Consider the following 13,767-nt stretch of genomic DNA (forward strand, 5'->3'; position numbering starts at 1 on the left):
CGTTCCCCCGCCCCGCCCCTCAGCGCGCGCGGCCGCGGCGCGAGCCGCCAAGATGGCGTCAGCCCTGGAGCAGTTCGTCAACAGCGTCCGGCAGCTCTCGGCCCAGGGTGAGGGGGACGGGGCCGGCCGGGGCGACCGGGAGGACGGGGCGAGCCCGCGGGGCCGAGGGAGGACGGCGAATACCGAAGGAGTTCGTCAAACCGCGCGGGTGACGGGGGGGCGGGCCGGGGCCTGCCCGTTCGCACGGCGCTCCCTCAGGCGCGGGTCCGGGCTGCTGCACCCCCGGGGCTGCGGGGCCCAACCCGGGTTAATTCGGGGGCTGCGGGCCCCGTGCCGGGGTCAATTTGGGGCGGCCCCGGCGGGATCCCGGCGGTGTGACAGGGCACGAGGGGCCGGCGGTGCTCTCACGGAGCTCCGTGATTCTCCCATGGGGTGGTTTCGGTAGCGGAGCCCGCACCAGTGATCCTGACAAAATATGAGCCTTTGAAATAGAGGGAGGAGCGAGCATCGCTAGGGCTTTAACTGGGATTGTGTGGTCCAGCCTGTCACTTCTGTAATGAACGGGCCGGTTGTGATAAGTGTGGTTTAAAATATATTTCTGAACTGTCCAAGTTTCCGTGCTCTACATTTCCAAGCAGAGCATGGACAGAGGGTCAGAGAGTCCTGCCCTGCCACCGAACTCTGTGACAGATCTGAGACTGTAACCACGTGTTCACAAAGGGTTTTAATAATCACAGTTCGAATTTCTTAGTTTCCCTGCCAAACTCCTAATTTTATTGTGTGTGGGCGCAGCGTTTCCTGGTTCTTGAACTTTCCCTCTGTGTTGATGCTCTGTGAAATGTGTTCTGACTGGTCTCTGCCTAAGATGTTTCCTCCAGAAGCTGATCAAAAATTGGTGCTTCCCAACGTGGCCCCAGGTTTTATCTCTGGCAGTCCTTGGGTTGAGCTCCAGCTTTCTCTTACTCTGGTTTCGCTTATTAAACACAAAGTATTTTTACTCTAGAGACAATTTATACCTGCAAGGTGTGGGTGCAAACCAGATAGAAGATGGATCTTTGTTCTCCTGTAGTTGAGCTGGAAAACTTTCTATCACAAGTTTTTGGGGGTGCAGAAGGCTCAAGGGGGAGACTGGTTGGCTTTATGGAAGTTCTCCATGAGGCATGAGCTAGGGAGATGTTCTCTGTGAGAAAGTACCCAGAACAATAAGGACATGGACCTGTTGGAGCAAGTCCGGATGAGGCCACCAAGATCATTGGAGGGATGGAGCTATGAGGAAAGGCTGAGATGATCTGATTGTTCTGAAAAAGGGAAGGTTCTGGGGTGGCTTAATTGTGGCCTTCCAGTATCTGAAGGGAGCTGCAAAAAAGATGGAAGAGAGACTATTTTTAAGGGCCTGGAGGGACAGGAAAAGGGGAATAGCTTCAAACTGACAAGAGGGTAGGGCTAGATTGGATATTAGGAAAGAATTCTTCCCTGTGAGGGTGCTGAGGCCCTGGCACAGGTTGCCCAGGGAAGCTGTGGCTGCTCCATCCCTGGAAGTGTTCAAGCTGGGTTGGACAGGGCTTGGAGCACCCTGGGATAGTGGAAGGTGTCCCTGCCCATGGCCGAGGTTTGGGATGTGATGATCCTTAAAGTCCCTTCTAATCCAAACCATTCTGGGATTCTGTGAAAGTTAATCCAGAGCCAGACGGGCAGCTGGACGTGAGAGCACTCAGGAGAAATGGGTGTACTTCTGGTGGTTTCTGACTGTCATTTGGCTGCCTGGGAGGTGACATAAAGGGACATTTAGCTGGGCCTGGTATGGGAGTTTCTACTTAGATTATAAATTGTTCAGTGTATGGGTGTGGGTAGAGGGTTAGATCACAGAATCCCAGAATGGTTTGGGTTGGAAGGAACCTTAAAGGTCATCTCTTTCCAGCCTGTGCCATGGGCAGGGGCACCCTCCACTAGACCACTTTGCTCAGAGTCTGTTTGGGGAGTTGGCTTTGTTTTTTCAGGGGAATGCTAAGTGATAGAACTGTAGAAGGGGTGGATTTCTGGAATAAGGAGGACACCAGAACTAGGGTTTTGCAGTGCCTGAACTCCATTATCAAAACACAGAGAGTTTTACAAGCCCATTCCTTCCCATGTTTATATCTTTTTTTAACTCCATATGGAGGAGAGCAGTTTTGGAGGAGAGTTTCTGGAGTTTCTGGGCTCTGGTCCCCCATCTGGAATTTTTGATCCCTCTGTCACTTCAAAACTAACATTTCATTGCTAGAACTTCCCAAGTTTTCCTTTCTCAAAGGAAAAGGCCAGAGACCTGAGGGTAGTGTAAATCTCTCTGAATGGAGGCACTATTCCTCATTTTATGGAGACTTTTGTTAAGGGTGAGAGAACCTCTGTTTTTTCTCTCTAATCTGCAAGGATTGAACATTGAAACAATACTCTGCTTCAGAAGGGCGTAGTTTTAATTAATTCTATTAATTGTGGGGGAGGAAGAGCTTGAAAGCAGTTCATGGGAATGGATCTGCTTTCTTTATAAGGGTTTTGGGGCTTACCGTACCTTCCTAAATCAAAGGAGTCACTTTTCATGCTGTGTTCATAGCTCACACCATATAGAATAACATTGTCGTTTTAATTGTACAAAGTAAATTTAAGGACAGGTTTTTAAATACTTTTGTTGTAGGTACTTAGTTGTAACTTTAATGTCTACTTCAAAAAAATGCTTATGAGCAGACCTGAAGGGTGGGTAGGGCTTGAGGACCAGCAAGGAAGAAGCTCTGGTATTTGTTTTATAAAAAAAAAAAAACATGTGGTGGGTAGAAAATGAATGCCTATTTTATTAAAGAAAATTAAAACTTGGGGTGATACTACTATTTCCTGAGGTTACATAGGGAAGCAGGTTATAATGAGGTATGGGAATGGGTGAATGTTCTCTAATTAGGTTTTGACAACAATGCTTTTTGTTTTTCAGGGCAAATGACCCAGCTTTGTGAACTGATCAATAAAAGTGGAGAGCTGCTAGCAAAAAATCTTTCCCATCTGGATACAGTGCTCGGTGCCCTGGATGTACAGGAACACTCACTAGGTGTTCTTGCTGTCTTGTAAGTGTTGCTTGCTTTTAACTAAATATTAAAACTTCAGGCAATGAGCCGAACTGTCAGCCAAGAAACGTGTTTTGTTCTGGCACTGGCACAAGTTGCCTGAAGAATCTGTGTCTGCCCCATCCCTGGAAGTGTCCAAGCCCAGGTTGGACAGGGCTTGGAGCAACCTGGGATAGTGGAAGGTGTCCCTGCACGTGGCAGGGATTGGAACTGGATGGGCTTGAAGGTCCCTTCCAACCCAGCCCATTCTGGGATTCCATGATAAGTGTTTTTCCATATGTGTTCAGCAAAAAGATATAAAATGAACTTTTAAAACTTTATTTTCAGGCCGTTAATGCACTGAACTGTAAGCATGGAGCAAGACGTTTTGTTCCACTAAAAAATGGGCTTTTATCGTGGGTCTTGGGTGTTTGTCTTTAGACAGCACTGAGGCTCTTGCTGCTGTCTGGAGTTTAAGATAAAACCTGAGTTGCCTTGGGGATGCTGAACTAAGGTTAAGATACTTAGTCTTGAAGTTCAAACTGGCTGTATCTGATTTCAAGGGAACTATCTGCAGGTTCCACAGCTATTATAAAATTATCTTTTAAGGGAAAGACCAGAATTCTAGTGCTGATTCTACTACACTTTTGAAACAAAATACTGATAGTACTGAAAATGATACTTGTTTGCCATTGTAGTTTGCACTAAATTGAGAATTACGTTGTGCAGAGAAAGGTATTTTCAAATGTTGTTGTGCAGCTACTGGGGAAATCCTATGCCATGTCTCATAAACACTCTGGATTTGTTTGCAAGCACCTGCATGTAAAGACTTACGAGTGAAGATTAATCTTTTTTATGAACCTCCAAGCAATAAATGCTAAACCTTTTGTTTCTTTGTTTCAGGTTTGTGAAGTTTTCTATGCCCAGCATCCCTGACTTCGAAACGTTATTCTCACAGGTGCAGCTTTTTATCAGCACTTGTAATGGAGAACACATTAGATATGCAACAGACACTTGTAAGTTAAGCTTAATTTCAGACTTGATATATTTTTGGATAGTTTGGTAATACTGCTTTTTCACTGGGGTGTTTTTTTGTTTGTTTTTTACTATGTTTAGTTGCTGGCCTGTGCCACCAGTTAACAAATGCCCTTGTGGAGAGAAAACAGGTGAGCAAGTATCATCTAGTACAAATAAGCCACTACATACCCAAGGCTTAAAGGGGATGTTACCAGCCTCTTACTCCATAAAGATTTGCCACTAACTTCACATGCGGTGTTTCTGTGCAGCTCCTTAGTTGTTAAGCTTACTGAAAGGTAATGAACCAAATTCAAAATCCTAAGATTTCTTTAGGGAAAACCTAAGGAAGATAATTTTTTGGGGAAAAGAGTCACCTAAAAACATGCTCTCCCACACAAAGTAGGAAATATGCAGTACCAAGAATGTTCTTCAGACAATGTGTACATGAATAGAGGAGAGAGCTGCAAAGGTTATTAGCACTGCTGAGCCAGTGATTTTAGTTTCAGTGTTATTCTCACTGGTGTTATATCATGTTCTTATATGAAATGCCTTACAATGTGCAGGAAACTTGATTAAGAAATATTTGACCAGTGGTTTTGTTGCTAAAATCCTGACTTTTCAGGCCACTTTGGTGAAATCTAGCTTGAGATAGACAAGATTTGATCTCTACTTCAAAGTGGAGTGAAGTGAGAGCCTTGTCTTTAGTATTTGGTGGGAGTTTAGATGGAGTCATGCAGTCAAGAACAGTTTTCTTATTGATAGAGATTACTGTATTCCTGATGAGCTTGGCTTTGTGGAGCAGAATTGATGACTTTATCAGGAGAAGTTGTGTAGCCAAGGTTAATTTTATTTTCCAAGAGACTGCGATATCCTACAAAAAGGGAACCTCAAGTTAACTATTACTTAATGGAACCTGTCAATTAGTGTTATTTTTCATTTGTAAGTGTCAACATAAGATCCAATGTGCTGCCATCTATGAGAAATTATCTGAAAGAGATGTAATTTCTGACAGCCCCTGCGAGGAATTAGCATTCTCAGACAAGCCATAGACAAGATGCAGATGAACACAAACCAGCTGACCTCAATACACGCAGATCTCTGCCAGGTAAGGGGGTCAGAAGGGCTTTTTTTGTGAGAATAAAAGCTTATAAAATACCTATAAACCTTCAAGGAAATGCGTGTTCACATATTGCAGTGTAAGAATGGATTTGCAATTGGTTTTTTGTTTTGTTTGGTTTTTTTCCCAGTAGTAAATAAGATGATATACTGAAATAAAATCTGAATCTGATATACAGATTAATTACTAATTTTAAATGTTCAGTGCATGTCCTCAGGTCTTTGATTTTGTTTATGACTTCAGAAAGTCCTTTGACATCCCTTCTCTGTGGGCTGAAAGTCACACAAAGCTTATCTGGGGTGATATCAGTGTAATATCCAGCTACTGTCTGCTCAAGTCTGACAAAAGACATGTTTGTCTCAGTGTCTTTGGCCTGGGTTTGTGCTTCTGTCTCATGGCTCCTGGGATTTAGTTGACAGGAACGTTCAGAGGAATATTTAGTGCTGACAGGCCTGGAGTTTCAAACAGCTTTGTCAAAGTTTAATTTCTACGAGTCAGATAATTTTATAACAGTTCATAATCTCTGTTAAGGGTTTTCAGCCTGTGTTACTCCACTACTGACATGCTCTGGTTTTTTTACTTGTGGGAGAGTGATATTTATGCAGTAGTATTAATTAATGTAGTTTTAATTCCTTCTCATGGAAATTTGAATGGAAATGGCTAATTTATGAAAACTTGATTTATTTTCTTGTAGCTCTGTTTGTTAGCAAAATGCTTTAAACCTGCCCTCCCGTATCTAGATGTGGACATGATGGATATTTGTAAAGAGAATGGGGCATATGATGCGAAGCACTTTTTATGTTACTACTACTATGGTGGGATGATATACACTGGGCTAAAGAACTTTGAAAGAGCACTCTACTTTTATGAACAGGTAACATGAAATGAAATTATAAGTCCGTAGTGTGATCTCTGGAAAGGCAAAAGTAGATGTGTAACAGTGCTGAGAAAACACAGCACCTTTGAACTGTCACAAGCAAACTGTCTTTGGAGGTGTTTTCCTTTAAGAAAGTCTCTTACAGCCTTATTGCACTGTAAAGCTGTGCAGCTCAAAGGGTGATGTTAAATTTATCTCACTATAAATATTTTTCAGTTGCCTGCTTGAAACTGCAGCACAGAAACAGGTCACAGGCTGACACACGGTTGTGCGTCCTTAATAAATAGGCCAGTGATTTTGCTAAGGCCTTGGCTACTTTTATGAGAGGAGTTATGCTTCTTCAAGGCTGTTACAATATTTTCTGGTTTTGCTTTATCTGGGAAAGAAAAGGAAATAGCAAAACTGGGAAAACTTTGTATGTGAGGGAAATGCTGTGAAATGTGCCAAACAAATTGGTGCGGCATTTTTCCTTTTTGTAAACAAGGGTCAGCTCTTGAGTAATTCCAGTATCACAGTAAACTAAATTCCTTTTTCCCTATTCTGCAGACATCTGATAATGTAACAGCTTTATAAAACCTCTTTGAGGGTCCGTGTAAATCCAGGTTCACAAGTAGCTACAGGTGACTTCTGATACTTTAGATATATTCCAAGGAAGGAAGTTCTGATTGTATCTGAGCAGGGCTGTTTTAAGACAGGCACTGCTGTAACGTGATATGTTTTGAGTAGCTTGTATAAAATTTCCTTTTTCCTTGTATTTCTGGATAATTAATTTTGACAGAAGTTAGTTAAGCTTCAGCGCTCAAAGGAGAATTTCATATGTCACTGTATCCTTTTTGCATGCAGCTGGAAATTGAGTTTTTTGTTCATGGAGTAGCTACCAGGATCTACCCGTAAGCAGACTAAATTTCTGTTCCATTTCTTTCTCTCTTGCTTAGGCAATAACTACTCCAGCCATGGCAGTCAGTCATATTATGTTGGAATCATATAAAAAGTATATCCTAGTTTCTTTGATACTACTTGGCAAAGTTCAGCAGCTACCAAAATACACTTCCCAGATAGTTGGTAGATTCATTAAGGTAAGTATTGCAAATACATCTAAATAATAGATCAACAAATCTGAATTTGTAAATGTGTAAAAATGGAAGGTGTCCCTGTACATGGCAGGGGTTTGGAGTGAGATGAAGGTCCTTTCCAACCCAAACCATTCTATGATTGTATGATATTGGTGATAAAGGTTTTTAAAATTTGGGAAAACTTCAGGGTTGAGTAATACCAATCAATATTCCTTTTGCTGATACTGCACATTCTTTTACAGCTTTTTATGTTAGAATTTAAAAAATATTCAGATTTCACTTGGCTTTCAAGCTGCAGTGTCCTTGTGAAAAGATTTGACCTGTAACTTCATCTGATTGAAGTACAAAATGCTAAACAGTTTATTCCCAAACCCCAGGGTTTTTTAAGAATAAAAGCTTCTGAAAAAAAGGCCAAGTTTGGAGTCTGTAAGCATTCAGATAGGAGGTGTAGGGTGGGAGACAAAACTGCTGCTGAGAGAGGTCTGATGCTAAGTAACATAATTTTAAAGGTTAGTTCCTATTTAACACCAAGTTTGTTGATTTGTGACCAGAGAGTTCCAAAATTCTTCTAGCTTCAGAGACTAATAAACAAGCTCAAAACACGTTAAGGTAATTTAGGTGAACTGATTTCCCCCTCTGAGTCTCTGCTGTTGATGCTGTGACCCGATGTGGTCAGGGATGGCTGTCTTAGAGGGCAGAACAAATACAATGACCAGGCAATACCCTACTTACCCTACTTACCTCCAACTCAGCTGGTCAACTGAGAGAGTTTTTTCACACTGCTGTAAGTAAAACTGTCACACAGAGGTCCTGGAATGATGTTGATTAAATGTTACACTGCAGTAACACAGATTTAGTGTATGAGGGTCTGTCCTTGCCATAAAGCCATGTTTGGGTATCTTGTCCTTTTATGAGAAACGCCTGAGCTACTTAAATTTACTTCCATGCCTGCATGGCTTCTAATGTTGGAGCACTGAACAGATTTTGTGAGGCTGGTTGAACACTGTGTTCTTTAAGAAGGGTTCTCATTTTTCTAATTGCAGCCTCTTAGCAATGCTTACCATGAATTAGCACAAGTTTATTCAACCAATAAACCCTCGGAGCTTCGTAATCTGGTGAACAAACACAGTGAAACTTTCACAAGGGATAACAATATGGGGCTGGTTAAGCAGTGCTTGTCATCTCTCTACAAAAAGAATATTCAGAGGCTAACCAAGGTAAGAGAAACTGTGAGCAGTTTTCCTCTAAGAGTGTATTTCTGAAATATATTCAATTTAGAGCTAAATGATAACACAGTGATGTGACAGAAATTACTATAACTGAGATTGGTGTCTGAAACAAAGGAGACTAAAATGCCCTGTATAGGAAAACAATTCAGTTGCCTGCTTATGCATTACTTAAAAGGTGATTCAGTCTGTCTGTCAAGGGGGTTTGCCCACAAGGTTTTCGTAGATAATCAAAAAAGTGAGCACTTTAACCCAGTGACCTTCATCCCTATTCAAAAAATAGAAAAACTGAACTTTACAGGCCACTTCATTAGAAAAGAGTTAGTGAATAGGACAGATTTTGGAAGTGCTTGAAATAAAAGGAAAAACAGAAGCACTGAAGTGATTTACCCCATCAGCTGAGAGATCAGATTAATTCTGAAAGGTGATTGGGGAAAGCTGGTTTTTGGCAAGCTTATATGATATTTGTTGCAGTAGAAAAGAAATCTCATAATGAGGTTTTTATATTAATCTCTTGAAGGAAATTCAAGGGATGGAGAGTCATGTTTTTTGGGTAGAAAGGTGAAAGAAGAGGTTGGACATGATCAGGACTGTCTGGTATAAAATGAAATTGCAGGAATGAGTAATGACTCCATACGTGCTCAGTGTAACAAATTAATGTCAGGAGAAAGAACTGATTCACTCTCATGATCCCTTTAATAACTGTGTGTTCCACTTGTTTCTTCCCATCAGACTTCCACAGTCAGGTTACACAGGCCATGAAGCATCAACAGGGAAAATCCTTAACATCCAGTTTTAACACTTTGATACTTTCTAAATTTCAGACGTTTTTAACATTGTCATTACAAGACATGGCAAGTCGAGTGCAGCTGTCAGGGCCCCAAGAAGCAGAAAAATACGTCCTCCACATGGTAAGACCTCTGACTTGGTTAAACTATCCCATAATTAGTGTTTAGATTGGCAGTGCACATTCTGAACAGTTCTTTTTCGTGGTGGAGGAAATGCTGTCAGTCTGCTGTGGTGTTTAGACTGTTCTCAAAAAATGTCAAAAGCTGTTCTCCACGTAGGATAAGGCAGGAATCATGTGTTTTTGGGAACCTGTGGGAAATAAAAGCAACCAAGTTAAGACAATTCCACAAAGAGTCTGTGTGTTGCAGTTACCTGAAATTCTGTTCTTGGTGGTAACTTCTATTAAACCCTCTGTCATTTCAGATAGAAGATGGTGAAATCTTTGCAAGTATTAATCAGAAAGATGGTATGGTCTGTTTCCATGATAATCCGGAAAAATATAACAATCCAGCTATGCTTCATAACATTGATCAGGAGGTAAATCTCAACTGCTTTTGGAATTCTTACCAAAGAACCTTAGTCTGTAATCAGAGAGCTGCTGGCAGAGGCCAGTGTAGTAACTTAGATACAGAGAGTGAGGACTGTGAATCATTATTTGACTGCTTTACAGTATTTTCACAGATTTTAGATTAATACTCTCTGTCAACGTGTTCCCCATTGTGTCCTGCACAGCTTGAGCTGTTTCAGGAGACTGACTGCTTGCTGTTGGTGATGGGAAGATTCTTGAATGGATTAGAAAGATTGTTTTTAGAGTTTTAATCTTCAAGGATCACTTCCATTGGCTCTCAATAACCTGCCTGTAGGTTAAGGTGTTTGACCCTTATGGGACTGTCTTATCAATGGCCTTAAAAAGGGCTGTTAGGAAGACATGGATCAAATGAAGGGAATAAAAAATGGTCTGACACTTCTGTTTGGGAGGTGAGGGATGAGAACAATTTGATGTGGAACTTCAGTGATGGCAAAAGTTATTGGTTCTACATGGCACAGCCATGAAATGTCTTGAAGATCAGGTGCAAGCTGGTCAAAGTAATCAATTTCATACATATTTTTAAGATGCTGAAATGTATAGAGCTTGATGAACGACTGAAAGCCATGGATCAAGAGATCACTGTGAACCCTCAGTTTGTGCAGAAGGTAATTGATATAATGTCTAGTAAGGGTATGTGAGAGATTCATTCAGTGCAGTGACTGTGTTGTACTGAATGTCAGTATTTACAGTGTTGTTATTATACTTTATTAATAATATGTGCATAAACATCATGACACATCAGAAAGATAATTTATTATTTTTGAAGGTGTTTTTTTCTAATTAATCCTGTAGTGATTTCAACCAGAAAATGAAGTGCATGTTATTTCATAGGCACTTTATTTTCCTGCCTGTTCACTTCAAAGAACTGTCTTTCTCAAGCCTGCAGACCTGTTTCTGAACAGAACTAACTCTCTCCCTTTCAGAGTATGGGCTCTCAAGAAGATGACTCAGGGACCAAACCATCCAGTTATTCTTGAAATTAATGTTGCTCACCACTCCGCTTTCAAGTAAAAGCTTATGAAAGAATCACGCCTGGAACAGGGCATTGAGGAGTTCCACAAAGAGAGCAGAGAGAACTGAGCTTTGCTTTTCACCTGGACATTAAGAAAATAAAAGAACACCCTCTCAGTACTGTATAATATCAGAAATATTCTCTGCAAAGAAAAAGGAAATCTCAAAAGAAACTTAAAAGTCTGTTGTGGATTTATTTATCTTCAGATTAACATCGTTAATGCATTAAATAATCTACCTTTTGTTTTAAAGGGTTTGAATGTTGCCGTGTTTCTGTAGCAGTCCTCTTCTGCAAAAAAAAAAAAGTGTTATTCAGGGAAGAATACAAACTAGTGTTGGTTCACTAACAAGATAATTACTGGTTCATTATTCTGTATTTAAAGTTGGCTCGAAGTGCAGATTTATCGTATGTGTGGTGGGGGCAGAGGGGTGGAGTTCAAGCAAATCATAATGTAGAGAATTTGCATATGCCCAATGTAGCTGGTGCTGTCTGTAAAGGAGGAAATGAGAACTGTTCTTCCCCAAAGGATGAGGATGTCAACGTGTCCTTGTAAGGAAGTTTGCTGCAAAGTAGGAATCATATATGGAAAACATACATGACAGCTGTTTATGATTTTAAGTTTCTGGTACAAAATATCTGCTAATATTATTTGCTCTTAGATTAAACTTACTAGACCTAAACAAAAGGATATTTGGAAAACGTTGGTGTCCTGGAGGATTCTAGGTAGGAAGTTGTTTACACTGAAAGAAATTTAAATGTTTGTTCCTGTGCAACTGGCATGAAGGTTTTCAACAGGCTGATAGTTTCTTTGGTGGAAACCAGTATTTCTGCATGGAATATAAATAGAATTCTATACAGCTCTCAAAATGCAGGATTTTTTCTGAGATAACATGTTGGAATGATACCTGGTTTTTAATTTACTATTTTAGACTTTAAAACTTTGTTACTGGATTCTTTAGTGCTTCACCCCTTAAATCATTGAGCTGTTTAATTTTCTGTTGTTCTCGTGTATCTGAAGATTCTCACTGTTCCAGCACCTTCCTGTCAGGCAGATATAAACCTGTCATCAAGTCAGAAAATGAGAAGCCACTGCTTCCTACTGAAACACCTGACCAGGAGCTGCTTGCTCCTGCTACCCTGCCAGCTTGTTTCCAGGCAGGAGCTGAGCATTCCTGGCTCTTGCTGTGTGAAGTTTGTATGTATTGAGGTCACCTGTGGTTGAAAATACTCCATTTGTGCTTCCAGTGCTGATACAGAAGTGTTGGGGTTTTCACTTAAAACTGGTGTCCCATGTCTAGCAGAGCCTCTGTGACAGCAGGGTGCTGCTTTCTGGTGAAGAGGTGTCCCAGATTGTGGTTGGTGGTGAAGGATGTTTCTGAAAGTATAAAATAGCAGTTCACTATTGAACACAGTGGAGGTCCACAGTGTGAGCAGCTCATCACTTCCTAACAGAGAGAATTCCATTGGGACAACTTTTATACCTGATCTTTAAGCAGAATCCTGGGTTTTTTCATAACTTGCATTACCAACCTTGGAACTAGAAGAGATTTATGATTTTGAAGGTTTTTATCCTAATTAATCCTGCAGTCATTTCAATGCTGAACATACACCATTTTCCTCTCTGGTCCCATGGAAGTGTTAAATGAGTCATTAGTGATGCTGGAGCCCAAAGCAGGGTGATTGTTACAACCACGGGTGGCACTCCCAGAAGGGGCTGCAAACAACTGACCCCAAACCCCACCCATCCAGAAATGTGCCTGGCTCAACTCTCCTTGCCAGTGGCTCCCTTGTCAGAGGAGAATGTATTCAGGATGCTGTCATAGAGTTGGAGAAAAAACGAATATCCACTTTTACACTACTAGTTCCTAGTAATGAGCGTGGATTTACCTGCTGAGAGCTGCAGGATGGTTTCCCAGCTGTGAAATTGGAAGCAAACTAATCTATGCAGCTGGCAAATAGCTCTAGATTTTTCTGTTTTTTCTTGCCTAAAGTAGATAAAACAAATCCATGCTCACATCAACAGGATGGCAAAAATAGCTGTGTAATAGTTTGAAGTGATATATTCCATTATATATCTGATTTTTAAGAGGGCAAATGCTTTTAAAGTTAGAAAATGGCTGAGGTTCCTTTTCTGGCGTGGATAGTTGTGCTGTTAATGTCTGAATTCTGTTAGAAATTCAAAGTCAGGTCTCACCTGTAGTATCAGTAGATAAAGCATTCACCAAAAGTGCTCCAGGGAAGGGCTTTTAAGTCCTAGTTTGATAAACACACATGGTCTGGCATCTGCATGTCTTGAGATAGCACTGAAATTAAGTCAGATTTTTAATGAAGCAGCTCCTTCCAAGTCTTGGAACTAATGGCATGGGCTGTGGTCAACCGAGAGGCTTTGAGAACACTTGGGCTTTCTGGTTTTAATTTGTATTTACTGCAAGGAAGGACTTCTGCTCAAATCTAGGAACACTGCGTGCTGTGCTGCTCCCAACTTGGACTCTCAGAGGTCCCGTGGCTGTTTCTTCCCATCGTGCATGGTCACAAGATGTGTCCAGGGAATACTGAGTGCATGCTTTGATATCTGACTCTGATTTTGATACATTTTAATTAGCAAAGATGCAAAATACACTTCTGAAGGCAGCGTTAGATGTGCAACTGCAGTTCATAGCCACAGGAGGGGTCTCTAGGCCAGTTACTGTGAGATTTTGAAATGTTTCTAAGAAGGAATGTTTGGAAGCTGTTTGTGTACAACCCCCACTCCTGTTTTTGTGCCACCAAGGAGCCCCAGTGTGTGACCTCCGCTGAACCATCGCTCCACTGAGTAACTCCAGCTGCCTCCTCTCCACAACTTCCCTCTGTGTCCCACAGCACAGCCACAGCGCCGTGTTTGTGTTGTCATAGGCAATCTGTATAACCTAGGAAATGTTCTCTGCGTGGCCCTGCTGGCCCAGGAGGTTAGTCCTGAGAAGTTGTTTAAATGTACTATTGGAAAATAAAGATAACAAACGAGG

At 41.3% G+C, this 13,767-nt stretch overlaps 1 protein-coding gene across 3 annotated transcripts; it reads left to right on the top strand.

The window, feature by feature from the left end:
- LOC121672968 (COP9 signalosome complex subunit 3) lies at window positions 1-13,767 on the top strand. 3 transcript variants are annotated; one of them, XM_042045927.1, is made up of 12 exons: window positions 1-107; window positions 2,957-3,086; window positions 3,969-4,081; window positions 4,182-4,231; window positions 5,095-5,187; window positions 5,894-6,073; window positions 7,012-7,152; window positions 8,193-8,366; window positions 9,200-9,286; window positions 9,588-9,701; window positions 10,278-10,358; window positions 10,677-13,767. In XM_042045927.1, the coding sequence occupies exons 1-12, from the start codon at window positions 53-55 to the stop codon at window positions 10,728-10,730; spliced, it is 1,272 nt and encodes a 423-aa protein (XP_041901861.1). In that variant the 5' UTR covers window positions 1-52; the 3' UTR covers window positions 10,731-13,767. The 3 variants fall into 3 exon arrangements, with proteins under 3 accessions (XP_041901861.1, XP_041901862.1, XP_041901863.1); XM_042045928.1 differs by lacking the exon at window positions 1-107 and adding an exon at window positions 168-190; XM_042045929.1 differs by lacking the exon at window positions 1-107 and having other exon boundaries at window positions 5,027-5,187.

Source organism: Corvus kubaryi, unplaced genomic scaffold (assembly GCF_017639235.1).
Source record: "Corvus kubaryi isolate FWS band 111438036 unplaced genomic scaffold, C.kubaryi_AGA036_p1.0 65066, whole genome shotgun sequence".
Taxonomy (NCBI): Eukaryota; Metazoa; Chordata; class Aves; order Passeriformes; family Corvidae; genus Corvus; species Corvus kubaryi.

Excerpts from the sequence above, each read along its gene's own strand:
- LOC121672968 (XM_042045927.1), top strand. The coding sequence starts at position 53 with ATGGCGTCAGCCCTGGAGCAGTTCGTCAACAGCGTCCGGCAGCTCTCG. Across the intron at positions 4,082-4,181 it reads TAGATATGCAACAGACACTT|TTGCTGGCCTGTGCCACCAG; the intron begins GTAAGTTAAGCT and ends TACTATGTTTAG. Across the intron at positions 9,287-9,587 it reads AAAAATACGTCCTCCACATG|ATAGAAGATGGTGAAATCTT; the intron begins GTAAGACCTCTG and ends CTGTCATTTCAG.